Consider the following 15,528-nt stretch of genomic DNA (forward strand, 5'->3'; position numbering starts at 1 on the left):
GCTTTAAGCTCACCATCTCAGAGGCAAACGTTTGAGGTACTCTGGTCCACTATTACAAACAGAACAAATAAATAGATAGAACCTGAGAATAAAGATGGAAAACGTCAATTAAATGACAAGACTTCATACACTGGCTTTAACTTTAATCAAATGACTGGAGAGCAGTACTTCACCTGTCTCCAAAGAGCATGGGCTTTTGAAAACACTGGATACAGGCTTCATGAAACCACTGCTTACACTTATTACACTGCAACATCTTCAGATACCAGCTGGGGGAGTAAAGACAGTCATTACAATTCTACTTCCTGCTGGGACTAGTATTCTGTACCCACATTCCTCTGCAACCTATGATTCAATGTAGGGCTGGACGATTAATCGAAAAGTAATCGAAACCGAAATTTAGAACCTCTAACCGACGTAATTTTCCCATGTCGATTATTTCAGTTATTTCCTGTTAATACTTCCCCCTTAAAAGCGTGTAGCCACATGATTCTACCAGTCAGTGGCATAAAAGCAAAACACGGAGGTGAACTCCGGTTCAACCAGGCGCGCAGATGGCACTAGGGACGGGGGGGACATGACCCCCCCAGATTCATAGTGACCCGATCCGTCCCCCTCACTGTCTCGATGAAAGGCTCTATTGGTAAACAGAGGATTAATCTGAGTTTCCGCTATGTACATTAGTCTAAATAGTGGCGACCCGGCCCGCCGCTCCTTAAACGTGTACTAAACGATTTTTGAAACACGCTTTTGACGACAGTGTCTGACCAAGTCCCAAAACACACTTGTAGCCAATCAGCGGTAAGGGGGCATGTCTTGTCCTGATAGCAAGAAGAGAGCGCTCAATTTGAGTGCGCAGGACGCATATTACATTACATTTACATTTAGTAATTTAGCAGACGCTTTTATTCAAAATTAGCATATTAGCAGATCGACTACAGATTGAGAGAGATGGCAGATAAAAAAAAAAGAGGGTTTACAATCAGACAAGAGGTAGGACCCGCGTAAATATCGGAGCAGCTTTCCAGCAGTGGAGAGAAACTCAAGGATTGGGAAGGGCTCGAATCGGACACCGAAGTTTATTTGTTTCTTTTTGATAGGTGAGTAACGTTGATTTTGCATTGTTTCACACAACCTATCCATGTTGGCTTTTGTTTGAATATGCTTGTGTGTCATCTTCGCTTGTTTCTTGTTTTGGTGCTAAAGAATCGGTTCAGGCCAGACGCAGGCTGAAGCACAATAATAATCTAACCATTACTTTGTACCCACCTTCTCACTACACGCTGTTCTGTTGTCAAACACATGACGATGGTGCTGCCACTGACATTTACATTCTCTGTGTGTATTGCTATGACTCCTGACCCCGGGGTCCTACGAGGAGCTGGTAGCTGCCTCAATTGTGCCTGTAGCGGTAACCATAATGATCATATACAGGTGCATCTCAAAAAATTTGAATGTCATGGAAAATAATTCAAAAAAGCAAGCTTTCTTATATTCTAGATTCAATGCACACAGACTGAAATATTTAGTTTTTAGAGTTTATGTTTTAATTCTGATGGTGACCTACAGCTTAGAAAAATGAAAAGTAGAAAATTAAGTACTCAATACTTGGTTGGGGCTTCAGTGTGGCGTGGCATGAAGGTGATCAGCCTGTGGCACTGCTGAGGTGTTATTGAAGCCCAGGTTGCTTTGTTAGTGCCCTTCAGCTCCTCTGTATTGTTTGTCAGATGTTACTTCTCTTCCTCTTCACAATACCCCATAGATTCTCTGTGAGGTTCAGGTCAGGTGAGTTGGCTGGCCAATCAAGCACAGTTATATCATGGTCAGCAAACCACTGGGAAGTGGTTTTGGCACTGTGGGCAGGGGCTAAATTCCTGCTGGAAGCGGAAATCAGCAACTCCATAAAGCTTGTCGGCAGATGGAAGATGAAAGTGCTCCCAAAAATATCCTGGTAGATGGTTGCATTGACTTTGAACTTGATAAAACACAATGGAGCAACACCAGCAGACATCACAGCTCCCCAAATCACCTCTGACTTCAGAAACTTCACACTGGACTTTTCATTCTGTGCCTCTCCAGTCTTCCTCCAGACTCCAGACATTGATTTCCAAATGAAATGCTAAATTTACTTTAATCTGGAAAGAGGACTGTGGTCCACTGAGGAACAGTCTAGTTCTTTTTCTCCTTACCCCAGGTGAAATGCTTCTGTTGTTTTTTCTGGTTCAGGTGTGGCTTGGTTCTAGAAATGTGAAGGCTGTTGCCCTTTTCCTGAAGACGTTTGAGTGTGGTTGCTCTTGATGGTTGCTTGTGTACCTTTTCCTACCACACCTTTTCCTTTTAGTAAACGGTCTATGAATATATTTTGATACAGCACTCTGTGAACAGCCAGCCCTTTCAGCAATGACCTTCTGTGGCTTAACCTCCTTGTGGAGGGTGTTGATAATCGTCTTCTGGACAACTGTGAAGTCAGTCTTTCCCAAAATTGTGGTTGCATGTTCTAAACTAGCCCAGGAGGTACCCTGTATTTATACTCAAAATTAATCAAACTATTCAAGCTCAAAATAGAATATTCAAATTTTTGGGATACTGATTTTTTTATTTTCGTAACCATCAGAATTAAAACAAAAAAAATATTGAAATATTTAAGTTTGTGTGCAATGAATCTAGAATATAAGAAAGTTAGCTTTTTTTAATTAAGTTACAAAAAATAAAGACCTTTTCTATGATATTCAAATTTTTTGAGATGCAATTGTACTGTCATCTATGACTGAGCTGGTGATTTTTCTGTACTGAAAAAAATTAACTGCTGGACAGCTTGGTCCCCCCCCAGTTAAAAATCCCATCTGCGCCCCTGGGTTCAACACATAGTGATGGCGCGAGCGGTGAGCCTTGAGTCTTCACTAAACTTTGTCAGTTGTATTTGTTTTATGGTTTGGACGTTCAAGCGATTAGATGATCGGATGTGTATTATTATATCGAGCTACCATGTTCGCGCAGCTGCATTGTGGCACGAAAACTCATATACTCATTGTCAGCTCTGTCCTGTGATTTATCACTAAAGTATCTTAGAATCTCAAAACTTATTATAGCATATTTTTCTACTTTTGAAGGAACTAGGCTATTTACAACACCCAGCTTCACAATAATATAGAGACGGTATGACTAATTCACACACGCAATCACTCGTACTGGTACTGTTTACCTTTAGTCTTTATTTCTCTTACACCGAGCAATAATATGTAAGAAATGTTACGAACCTAGATAAAATAACTGCTGATAGTGAGCTATGATCGTTCTTTCAATAGGAAAAAATATCCCACCTTTAATAGTCGATCTCAACCGTATGGCTGAGGCTAGTCTAAAAAGACGCTCAGGACAGTTGACCGAACGCTGCTGTGTGTCGAGACGAAAGCGTATCATTGTCACGTGTAATTAAGCCTTGCCACTTGCAAATGTAACCATTCAAAAGACTTTAAAGCATTCAAACACAAGACGCGGAAAAGCTGAACTGAGTAGCTGGTTACTCGCGCGCTGTGCTCGGTGCGCACGTGAAGAGAGAGCCGCGTCTGACAGACAGCAATACTGAACCGACCTATCGTTTGCAAAGTTCTCCTTTAAGTTCCTCCTGCACCTCAACGAACAAAAACAAATCGCAGTTTAAACAAACAGAAAAGGATGTGTAAGAGCCCACTTCAGCACCGTGGTGTTCAGGGCTCACGCAGAGAGAGGCGTCTCAAAACACTTGAACACCGAATTTGTCTGTTTTTGCTCTTGTACCGACAAATACATGATAAAAAAATATGTGAAAATACCCGTCTTGGATAGTATGTTCGAAAAAACTGTGAGTTATGTCTCAAGTTAAAGTAAACAGTTGAGAAAAAAATTGTATGTGTATTATATTGGATGCATTCATTGTCTCTTAAAGTGACCGTGCCTATTAGGGCTTGGGCATGTTGATGAACAAATAAACAGAACGAACATACAAATTAAACACTTTCAAACAGGGTCCACAGGTACAACCTGAACCGGGCCCCCGCAAACCCCAACTATGGCCCTGTTTACAGTACACACTTTGTAAGTGAACTATGAGGGCAAAAAAAACAAAACAGAAACAAAATAATCGTTCATTAATCATAATCAGGGTAAAGTGTTCAATTTAATCGAGGTTTTGACTTTAGACCATAATCGTCCAGCCCTAATTCAATGCATGATATGTTCTTAGAAGGGTTTATCCTAAGAAATACTACATCAAGCAACATTGTTTTCAGCAACGATGTGTCTATGTGTGGCACTTACTCGCCAGGCCCTCCACAGTAGCAGTAACATTGCTGGATGTTGGTCTTGTGGCCCTGGTCCCACAGTAAATCTTCAAGGGCATAAGGCAGAGACTGCTTCATTTCCTGTAGGGCTTTGGCATTTGGCCCTTTCTTCAGTGCACCGCTTCTCTACGATTTCATAGATACAACCACAATGATTTATGACAGATAACATGCCTCCACTATGCCTGTAACTCAATTCTAAGGTGGAGACAGAACTCTTGATATTTATAAAAATAACAGGGTTTGCCTATCCCTTCTAGTCATTCCAGCAAAGTGTAGAATTCAGTGTCCCAGGATTCTAATGGTGTTGCCTGTATTTTACATTACTGTTCAAAAGTTTGGGATCAGTTATATTCAATACTTTTATTCAGCTAGGATGCATAAAAAGGTTATATTTATTGTAAATTAAAATTGGTGGGTGTGGCAAAAAAGTTCAATTTGGACCCCCATAACAAGATTCTACTCTACAGCTCAACATCCTACAAAAATCTTTGGTTGGCTACTTTATCACTCCCTCTTGTTTTGGATAGAATTTGTTAATTTTTAGAGATATAAAATTATATTAGACTATAATAACAAATATTTAGAGTATGACGTAAGAGGAAACCCGCAATGAATCAAACATCACATAATCATGAATATACACTACTGTTCAAAAGTTTGAAATCAGGATGATTTTTTTAAGCAAGAATGCATTGAACCGATTAAAAGACACAGTAATACTTTTAGATAGTTACAAAACAAATTCTGAAATTAAATGACGTTCTTTTCTAATCTTTCTATTCAGCAAAGAATCTGAAAAAAGTATCATGGTTTCCACTAAAACATTATGCAGTGCAACTGTTTTCAACATTGATAATAATAATAATGTTTCTTAAACACCAAAACTTCTGAAAAGTCATGTGACACGAAGTACTAATGCTTGCAAAAAATGTAGCTTTTCCAGGAATAAATTAAAATATATTTAAATAGAAAATGGTTATTTTAAATTGTAATATTTCAACATTTTTAAAATTTTTCCTATATTCTAATCATTTAAAAAATGATTTGTCTTTGTGAGCGCTGGAGATGTCTTTCAAAACGTGATTTTTTTTCTTTTAATTCACCCAGCAGTTGCAGCAAAAAGTTAACCTTGTACCTTATACAGAAGACTACACAGTGTTTTTTTATTCATATTACCGTAATTCCTCAAATAAAAACCAATAGTCAAATAAACGCCGGGCCTCTTATAGTGGCTGGGGGCGTGGTCAACATGGACAAATAAAGGCCGGTCTTTAATAAAGGCTGGGGGAAAATTTGTGCAGCAGAGCCAGATAACGAATGTACACGCCCACTGCCTGAGCGTTTCTCGATCTCGAGTCAAGAAACCATTGCATTGGTTTTCGGATCACCAGTACACATAACCGAGAACCGTTTCTGTCGGACGCGTCTGATTCGAGAACCGAGGAGCTGATGATACTCTGCATGTGTGATTCAACATGAAGCAGACTGACTCACAGCGAGTCTGAACCGGACTGATTTTTTTGGTGATTGATTCTGAACTGATTCTGTGCTAATGTTATGATCTCTGTCCACTGGAACGCTATCGCTTTTAATTTAAAACGGGTTATTTAAAACAATTACTTATTAAACAGATGGAATTAGAAATAAAGGCCTGCCTCTAATAAAAGCCTGCTTCAAATAGAAGCCTGTTACCTTCTGTAGTTCAGGTAAATAAAGGCCCCGGCTTTTATTTGAGGAATTACGGTATATAGCTAATCCCACATCCACAACCCTTATGCAAGAATGAATGTTTTGGTCAACATGAGTTGCAACTATGGGTGCTTCTCAAACAGAAGGCTGCATATCTCGGCTGCCATATCATAAAAAAGTGAGAAAGGTCTGGCTGCAGACTTGCACTTGCACTCTCAGACGTGCACTCTCAGACACTTGTGCTTCCGCTAGCAATGTCACTTGCAGTCTTTATTTTTTTATTTTGTTATATTGATAACTTTTTGTTTGAATCGTTCAACATTTACAACAGTAGTCAGGTGGTGAAGACAAGAAAAAAGAAACTAAATTACAATGTCACTTGCAATAATCACTTGCACTCTCCGCTACCTGTGACGTCACATGCAATCAACACAAATCGTGCATGTTGCCAATGGACACGAGACACTGTGGTGGTGATTAAACGATTACAACTAAATTAATAGGCCTACTACTATAACGTACAGGGTCCTGCAAGAAAAAGACAAGTCCGGCAAATCCGTGGCCACAGAACAGCAGAATATGAACGCAATGCACAGTCTTTCGTTAAGCGTTTTCCTCCTGTAGAAAAAACAAACACTTATTATGGCATAATGTATTAAGATACATTAATTTCAATTAAAAGACCAAATGCGATATATAGTTTTTATTTAATGTACTACAAGGCAAGCAGATGGCTATGAACACAATGCGCAAACTTTGTCCTCCCATACAGCAAAACGCTTAATGCGGCCTAATAACAGACTAAGATGATAAAGACAATTCAGTAGGCCTAGCCTATATGTCTTGTTGTTGACTCGACGTATACACAGACCAGCAAATATGAACGTGCATTATGAAATGCATTAAGTGATTTTAAAAGGATCAACTCAGTAAAGGCAAGCAGACGAGTACAGAACCCACTGCAATAAATTGTACATTAAACGTTTTCCTCCTATAGAAATAAAACACATAATGTATCTTAATGGACAAAGACAGTGAAATAAACAAGTTGTAGACAGTTTATTCTATATGGAAAACTTTGCATGTTGCGTTTATTTTGGGCTCATCTGCTTGCCTGTACATATTAGTAATGTATTTTAATAATGTAGAGAAGCATATTGAGTTTGGCCTTTATCATCTTAGTTCATTATGCCACATTTTGTGGTATGTGATGAAAATACTATATACATATTCATTAAAATAATGAACAGTATATTTAATTTGATATTTTAATAGCATCTTAATACATTAAGCCATGTTAAGGGTTTATGTTTTTCTATGGGAGGAAAACGCTTAGCGAGAGACTTTGCACAAGCGTTCATATTCTGGCCACGGATTTGCCAGTCTTGTCTTGTTCTTGCAGGACCTGTATGTTATAGTACTAAATTAGGTTTAATCACCACCACAGCGTCTTGTCTCCATTGGCAACACGCACGACTTGTGTTGATTGCAAGTGACGTCACAGGTAGCAGAGAGTGCAAGTAGTAATTGTAAGAGACATTGTAATTTAATTTATTTTTTCTTGTCTTCGCCACCTGGCTACTGTTATAAAATGTTGGGAAATTCAAACAAAAAGTAATAAAAAAAAAATTCAAAACTAAATAAAAAATAAAGACTGCAAGTTATGTCACTAGTGGAAGTGCAAGTGTCTGAGAGTGCTAGTCTGAGAATGCATGTCAGAGTGCAAGTGCAAGTCTGCAGCCAGACCCTTTTGAAAAAAGTTGATGAAGGCCATCTCAATTGGAAGGATCCTAGGAGGGCAGCCTTTTTGTGTACTTCACTCAGCTGAATTTGAAGGATGCATGGGATCTATCCCTCACAACCTTCAAATCACCCACAATCCTTGGTACACTTTCAAATTCATGAAAATAAACTGAAAGAAAAAAAAAACAAGTCAGTAATGAGCTTGTCTGAATTTATTATGAAATGTAATAATGTTTTTCGACATGAAAGGTATTATATTTTGTTTTGGTGTAAATTACTCTTAACAATAAACTGTCAATAATGTAAAGATGACCATACACTGGAAAACTTTTTGAGCAATGTTGCCGGGCAATGTCACCAAGCAATGTTGCTTGAGGACTTTTTCCATTGAAAATGGGCCACAAATTTCTATCTAAAGCAACATTGCTCTTCGACACTGCCCGGCAACATTGCTTAAAAAGTTGCACCGTGTATCATCACCATGCGGCCTCGTTAGGATGCAGCCTTTGGTTCGAGAAGCACCCAATATTTGGAATAATCTTAAAAAGATGTGCGGCTTGGTGGCCTCCTACAGATCAAATAATTTATGAAAACACTGAGTCTGGAGAAGTTTTTGGCATGGTTAAATATGCAGCTTCTGGTCTACATACTAAAAACTCTTCACATGATGAAAAAAGACACCTCTGGCTTTTATGCACTTTGGACAGTGAGAGTGAATGTGTCATCAACAAACCTTTGTTGTTGTAGCAAACACGCACTGTCTGCACAGCCATTTGTCATCAGAGTCAATGACACTGGGGTCGATTATGGGAGCGTGGCATAGCTGATGGTATCCTGTGGAAGAGATATTGTCTGCTGTGAAATAGGGAACTCAATCCCTAATATCACTGAGCGAAGTGACTCAGATTTAGTAGGACAGTGGAAGTCTACCTTGTCCACGTTTGTCACAGATAACTATTTCATTGGGGGGCTCGGAGATTTGATTCTGGCATATAGAGCAGAGCATTTCCCCTGAAAGAAGGAACAAAGACAATTAACAAGTGTGCAGATGTACGCGATTGTGTTATCCATTACAGCTGGGAACAGTGGGTCTAATTCCCTAATAATTGCGATTCTTTCATAATTGAAATAATCGCATAATAGAATTAATATTCTTATGCACAGGAGAGAAAAAAATTCCACCTAATTTACAAGACGTGTATATGCAAATGAATTTGTTCATAACCTCATTCTAATGTTTTGGAAATTTGGAGCATTCTAAATAAGCGACAGGTTAATACGAGTGCCAGAGGGTTGGCCATTAAAATAAAATGTGCTCTAACCATCTCCATATAAGGGCTTTACGAAAAACCTTTCTTTTACAGCCTTTAGTCACTCTAGCAAAGATGAAACCCTCTAAAGAAGCAAGATCCTTGAGCAATGGCAAGTGTGCCTTCCTAAAAAGCAAGTTCAAACACAATAAACACCTTTTATACATACTCCGATTACAGACCTCTCATTAGTCAGCTGTATATACACATATTTCTGCTTTGTTATTTAGAGAAACTTTGAAGCTCAAGCTATTACACAGCTTTTCTTATTCTTTCATTTTATATAATAAATATTTAAGACAAATACATATATTTTTTTATACATTTGTATATTTGTCTAAATTATTTTATAAGTTTAATACAAAAGTTTTAGGTAAATCATTATTTGTTTGTGAAAATTTTTTTATGCAAACTTATGCGCATACATTCTTAGTGAATGAGACCCAGTGACTGCTTTTACTGGGTGTAAAAGTGACTAAAGGGGGTTGTTGTTACAGAATATTTTGAACTTCTAATGGACATTGTTCAAACCACTTAAAATTCAAAAAAAGGAGGAATAGTATTTGCCAGCCGTCACTGATGGTGAACACCCTCTGAAATACTTAACTGCAACTACCACTTGAAACAACTAAAGACAAAATTATGACATTTCTTTTATGCATATGCATTAACGCCTTTGTTGCAATTTTACCAAGAAATACACTGACAGATGCCATAGGTACCTTCCCTATTCTTTTCTCCTGGGTCGATGTGGGACTTGCGGTTTGTGTAAGACCGGAGACTCTGAGGTCATGGGACAAATTAAGAGATAACTTAATTAAGAGAAAGCAGCAGCATAATAGAAGAACTGACCAATCTTCTATTGAAATTATCAGAAGGAAAGTAGAAATATTTGATAGCAAAAAAGAACCAGTATTAGAATCAGTCAGCGGATTTTGTGCATAAAGTTAATTCAGGATGTTCAAGATCTCATTATCAAACCCACCTCAGAGATGCCATCAAAACACAATAGACTGGTAACAGGGAATTAGTTTTTTTTTTTTTTTTTTAATCATCAGAAAAAATATAAAAAAGTTTGCATTTACCTGTCTGAATGTCCTTCCACAGAACCCAGGACTTAGATTGATCTTCAAAAATCACAAAGCAGCGATGCTTATGTTTATCTATCTGTGGAAAGCATAAATTAGGAAAAGTTCTGAGTACTCTCTAGATAGACAACCTTATAGTACAATTAAAGGGTGTATTAATGACCACCCACTACAAGGCAAATCACAACATTTAGAAACCTTGATTTGAGGCAAAAAAGTATTTGAATATTAGACAAAAAGACAGAGGTACAAGACTGTGTTCTTAATGGATTTAATGAGGAAAAGAACTACAATCCAAAAAAAGGGGTGTCGAAATTAATCGTTTCTACGATCCATCGCGATGCAGATGAGGATGATTTGGTATCAGTTCAGTAACAGACCAAACCAATTATAACGTACTGAGGCTTTTCTGACATCATTTGTCATGTATGTGCTTTGTCGCGATAGCATACAATGGCAGAGGGAGGCGAGACACGAGTAATTAAATATGCTACAACTACTTTAAAAGCGTAATCTGGGCAAATCAGCTTTTATGAACAACTTGGGGTGTGTTTCCCAAAAGGATCATTAGCCAACTATTGGCGAAAATTCCGTTGTTACCAAAGTATTCAACAATTTAGTGTTTCCTGAAACCATAGTTCAAACGAGCATTTGCAAACAGCGTCGCAAACTTGGGTGGTAGGAACTACAGCTCTCAACCTGTGGTTAGAAGCATGGTTTCTTGTTAGTAAGACATATGGACTTAACTGGGCTTTTGGGGACAGTAAGCAAGGTAACAAGCAGTTCAATCTATATCTTAAATTTGATTTAATCATATATTCACATTTTAATCAAATTTTAGCGAGTCCTAAATAAGCTCCATTTTTAATAGAATTTTATACATGTGCATAAAAGCCTAAGGAAACCCTGGAGTATGACGTAAGAGGAAACCTGCAATGAATCAAACATGACAAAGCAAAATGCAAGGGACACAAAACACAGTAAAAAAGTCATCAGGTGCCATGTTAAATATAGCAGCATCTCAGAGATCTCGAATCAATTAATTAGCAGAAGTTATTACTCCACCACATGCGTGTGATGTCATTAACAATGGCCCTAAATTGTTGAACCAATGTGGTTCAAACAATGGAGATGCAACTGTGTTCGGGAAACAGTCTTGACTGGGTAGTTAGTTAATGAAGTAGTTAAGTAGTGAGTGACGTCATTCTATAAGAAACACACCCCTGGTAAACAGTGCATCGTAAATGCATCATGATATCGAATTAAACTGAATCAATGACATGACAATCATAATCAAACCGAACAGTGAGACGAGTGCAGGTTCACACCCCTAGTAAACAAATATATAATTTAAAAGGGCAGGGAAAATGACTACAGCACCATTCAGAGTGCTTCATGGGAGTGGGTGGGTGCTACAGAGATCTTTTGGTGTGATTTAATGTTTAGTGAATCTCTTATGCTAATTAAAGCAGCTAAAACCAAGCGCAGCACTAACAGTGAATCGAAACCAAAAACAGTACTGGCAATCTCAAATTCTCACCGCCATTCATAAAAAGTCACTGGGTCGAGTAACACTTAAGCTTTAATTCTGCTCACGTTTGGCTCTTTGAATCATTTGAACTGTCCTGCAGGTGGTGGCGCAAGCTCGTGTAGTGCTATAAGGACCATTCCGTCCATGATGTTTCTTTTCGCATTTTATTTAGGTAATAGCTTAAGTCCAATTGCGCTATTTCAATCATCATGCACTAACCAACCTACCCCCCCAAAAATTGGGTTTTATCCAAAGCGTCTTACAAATAAGGAAAATAGAAGCAATCAAAACTAACAAAAGAGCAATAATATGCAAGTGCTATATTAGCATATTATTATAGTGTTATATTTCAATTTCACAAAGAAACACGCAGCATTCTGGCTGGGATGCTTCCCCACAGGAAGAAAAGACTAAGAACATTATTTGACACACATTATTCAATATATAGACTTTACTAGTAAGCTATCAGTAAAATCTGCATTCCATTCACTGAGAGAGACAATGTATGACAAAGGAAGGTGAACTCTTCTATTTAAAAGTTGTAATTTTGCATAATTTACAATGCATAGAATAATGCATACTATTAGTATGTAATTAAGTTTAATAGTAGCCTATGTAATTGAAATGAATTTCAATAAATGAAAATATTGTTCTAAATCACACATTATTAGTTATTTGTCACATGTAGTAAGTAGACCATTTTTGTGCTGTGGGTATTAAGAGGATTTTCTACCCGGATACCTCGGCAAATATATTTCAAACCTGTGGGAAGCACTAATATATGTTGTCCAACAAAACAAAACATATTAAAGGCTATGAAAACAAATAAAGTGAATGTAACTATGCTTTCCTTTTTATTATGTGCAAAAAAGGGTTTAAATCGCATATTCTAAGAATGTAAAAAAATAATAATAATCTAAAAACAAAAATAAAGCTTTTAAAGTGGAAGTTAAATTCACTAAACTAAAAATGAAAATAAATGAGAACAAAAGCACAGAGTTGTGTTAGGGTATTTTGATTACAGCCAGTGCCATCATAACAATAGACTAACTTGCAGGTTTAAATTCTATATATCACATTTATTATCCAACTACAAATATTTCAGCGAAATGTATATTTTAGTCAGCATTACTGTCTTGTGTCAATTTTTTGAAAATTTTTCTCCCGTTTATAAAAATTGACATTTTCCAAAGCTTTCTAACATTTACAGATGTAATATATACCTGTGAAATTTAATTTATGCATTCAGGAATACAGCACATCTCAAACACATTAAACAGCACTAGTAGCCTAGTGTCTCTGTCAGTGGCACACGCAGCCTTTCTGTCAGAGCATATGATGGGCCAAGCCGCTTAAACTAGTATGCCAAACGAAACCATAAACTATGCAGACCTGCCAACCTTGGAATTTTTTTTTTTTGATTGAGTACCATCAGCGGGGGGTGTGGGGCTAAACGGTTTACAGTTTTTTACTGTTAACCATAACGGTTTAGTTAATTTTTGCTAATTATAATTTTTTTTTATACTATTTAAAAAAAAAAAAAAAAAACTCTAGTACACTTCTGTATAGGGCTGGGCAATATGAGCAAAAATTCATGTCTCTGTATTTTTTGGCTGATTTGCGGTATACAGTAGCATCTTGGTGTTTTGTATTTTGATTAAAGAGATTTACATTTATTCATTTAGCTGACACTTTATCCAAAGTGACTTACAGTTGCTATGTCTGTCAGAGGTTGCACGCCTCTGGAGCAACTAGTGGTTAAGTCTTGCTCAGGGACACATTGGTGTCTCACAGTGGATACGAACCCGGGTCTCTCACATCAAAGGCATGTGTCTTATCCACTGCGCCAACACCACCACGAAAGTAAGAAATAAAGTGAATGTAAGCATTTAGGCATATATTATGTGCAAAAAAGGGTTAAAAACACATTACATTGTAATATTGCAATCTAAAAAGAAAACATTTTTTTAAAATATATTTTTAAAGCATTAGTTAAAGTTACTAAACCAAAAATGAAAATAATAAAAATCACAGACCAATTGATTATAAAGGCTATTTTAATTAACCCATTACATTTTACAGTTAGTGCTATCATACAAATAAACTTACTTGGTTTAAAATTCTACAACTACAAATATTTCAGCAAAATGTATACTTTAGTCAAAGCTATTGCGCTCCTATTTCATTGAGGTCTGTATGTTTGGCGTGCATGCGCACAAGGCGCTCATTCTAAATAAAGTCTCTGGAGATTAGTGGAGAATCGCTAAAGCAGAAACTCATGCACTTATGACACCAAAATGGAAATAATTCCATTGTTGTTTTTTTCAACATTTACAGATGGAGAATATACCTGTGGCATTTAAGTTATGCATTAAGGAAAAGGTAGTATTAAGGTAGTATTATCTTTTAATAATAATTAATATGATCTATTACTTTTTTTTTTTTACAGAAACCCAAAATGACAAATATGCATTCATACATGGTTATCAAGTTTTAGTTCTAATCACTAAAGTTCTATCATTAAATAGTGCTTATAATACCATAATATAATGCTTGACTGATTGATTAAGAAGCTAAGATTTAAGAAGCAGTGTCATTTTACAAAGATAAGCTGATTGGAATCATATATGTGTGTATGTTTGTGTGTGCGTGTGTGTGTGTGTGTGTGTGTGTGTGTGTAAAAAAGTATATCAGTCTGGCGAGTAAACTTTATTAAATTTTACTAGCCACTGGCGATTATATTGCCAAGGTGTGCATAGAGGGTTGTGATAGGTCATACATTTTTGTATAACGGCCACTAAACTGTATGAATGACTGTTCTACCAGGAAGCTGATTTACAACATAGCTGTGATCCTTTTAAAGTATACTGTCCATTTCTTTTGATATTAACACTCAAAACAACACATCTGTGTTTTATATTTTGATATAATTATCATCTGATTGTACATTATCTCTTACACACCTTGGAGATAGTTCCCAGGTAAAAGAGGCCATCTGACCATCGGGCCAGGATGTCCTGCCCTTCTTCAAACTTGCTGGCGAGTCCGGCCGTGTCAGTCAGCCCATCTTTCAGGGGAAATTGTGACAAGGGCACTGAAGACTTGTGTTGGCAATTTGGTGTTGACTTTTGATGGGCGGCCAGTTTATCTGCACTCGCTGAGTCTCTGTCAAATGAACAAGACACCTCATGAAAAACATGATTCAACCACATTTTTGCTTACACACCCACACACAAAATGTCAATGGCACATGCTCAAATAAACAAAAAAGGCTGAAAATGTAGTATCAAACCTCCCTAGTGCAGGTCTTTAGAGGTGTTTCACGTTAAAACGGTGTAGGGTCTTTTTTTAGGATTGAGTGCACTTTGTATTGCCTGTTAAGTAAAGCGCCAAAATAGAATAACAGAGAATACAAAAAAGCCTCTTTTGTTAGCAGAATAGCTGGAAAGAGCTAACAGTTTTCTCATTCAAAACAATGTAACTTCAAATAAAAGCATCCCGTTCAAAAGCCTAAAGAACTTGTTTCATTGGAATCAAAAAAAGTATGTTTGAACCCAGTAATTTTTACCTGCTGGTAAGTGAGAGATGAAAGCCCCCGCACACCCCCTTGTTTTATTGTAACAGACTGAATCCTGTCTGGATCTGTCTTACCTCATTCGGCCACGTTCCCAGGTTACAATGCCTCACAAACAAAAAGAACTACACCATAAACGGTCAACAAGAGCTCCGCTGTAAATCGAGGTAGTGCTGTTTGTGCGAGATGAATCTAATGTATTAAGTGTTTTACACTGTGGTAAACACTTGGTTTGGCTCACTCCATCTCGCCATTTTGGTTTCCCCGCTGA

The 15,528-nt window shown here is 37.3% G+C and overlaps 1 protein-coding gene across 1 annotated transcript in view; it reads right to left on the reverse strand.

Moving 5' to 3' along the window:
- The window catches only part of LOC132154253 (metal-response element-binding transcription factor 2-like), a 35,202-nt gene extending 20,186 nt beyond the window's left edge, over window positions 1-15,016 (reverse strand). Inside the window, exons 1-7 of the mRNA XM_059562823.1 lie at window positions 14,647-15,016; window positions 10,140-10,231; window positions 8,685-8,770; window positions 8,488-8,588; window positions 4,297-4,445; window positions 174-269; window positions 14-82 (exon numbers count right to left, since the gene is read on the reverse strand). Of these exons, the coding sequence (XP_059418806.1) occupies window positions 14-82; window positions 174-269; window positions 4,297-4,445; window positions 8,488-8,588; window positions 8,685-8,770; window positions 10,140-10,231; window positions 14,647-14,895 (842 nt within the window). The 5' untranslated portion in view covers window positions 14,896-15,016. The remainder of the gene's footprint in view (window positions 1-13; window positions 83-173; window positions 270-4,296; window positions 4,446-8,487; window positions 8,589-8,684; window positions 8,771-10,139; window positions 10,232-14,646) is intronic.
- Window positions 15,017-15,528: the final 512 nt, after the last annotated feature.

Source organism: Carassius carassius, chromosome 12, assembly GCF_963082965.1.
Source record: "Carassius carassius chromosome 12, fCarCar2.1, whole genome shotgun sequence".
NCBI classification, from domain to species: domain Eukaryota; kingdom Metazoa; phylum Chordata; class Actinopteri; order Cypriniformes; family Cyprinidae; genus Carassius; species Carassius carassius.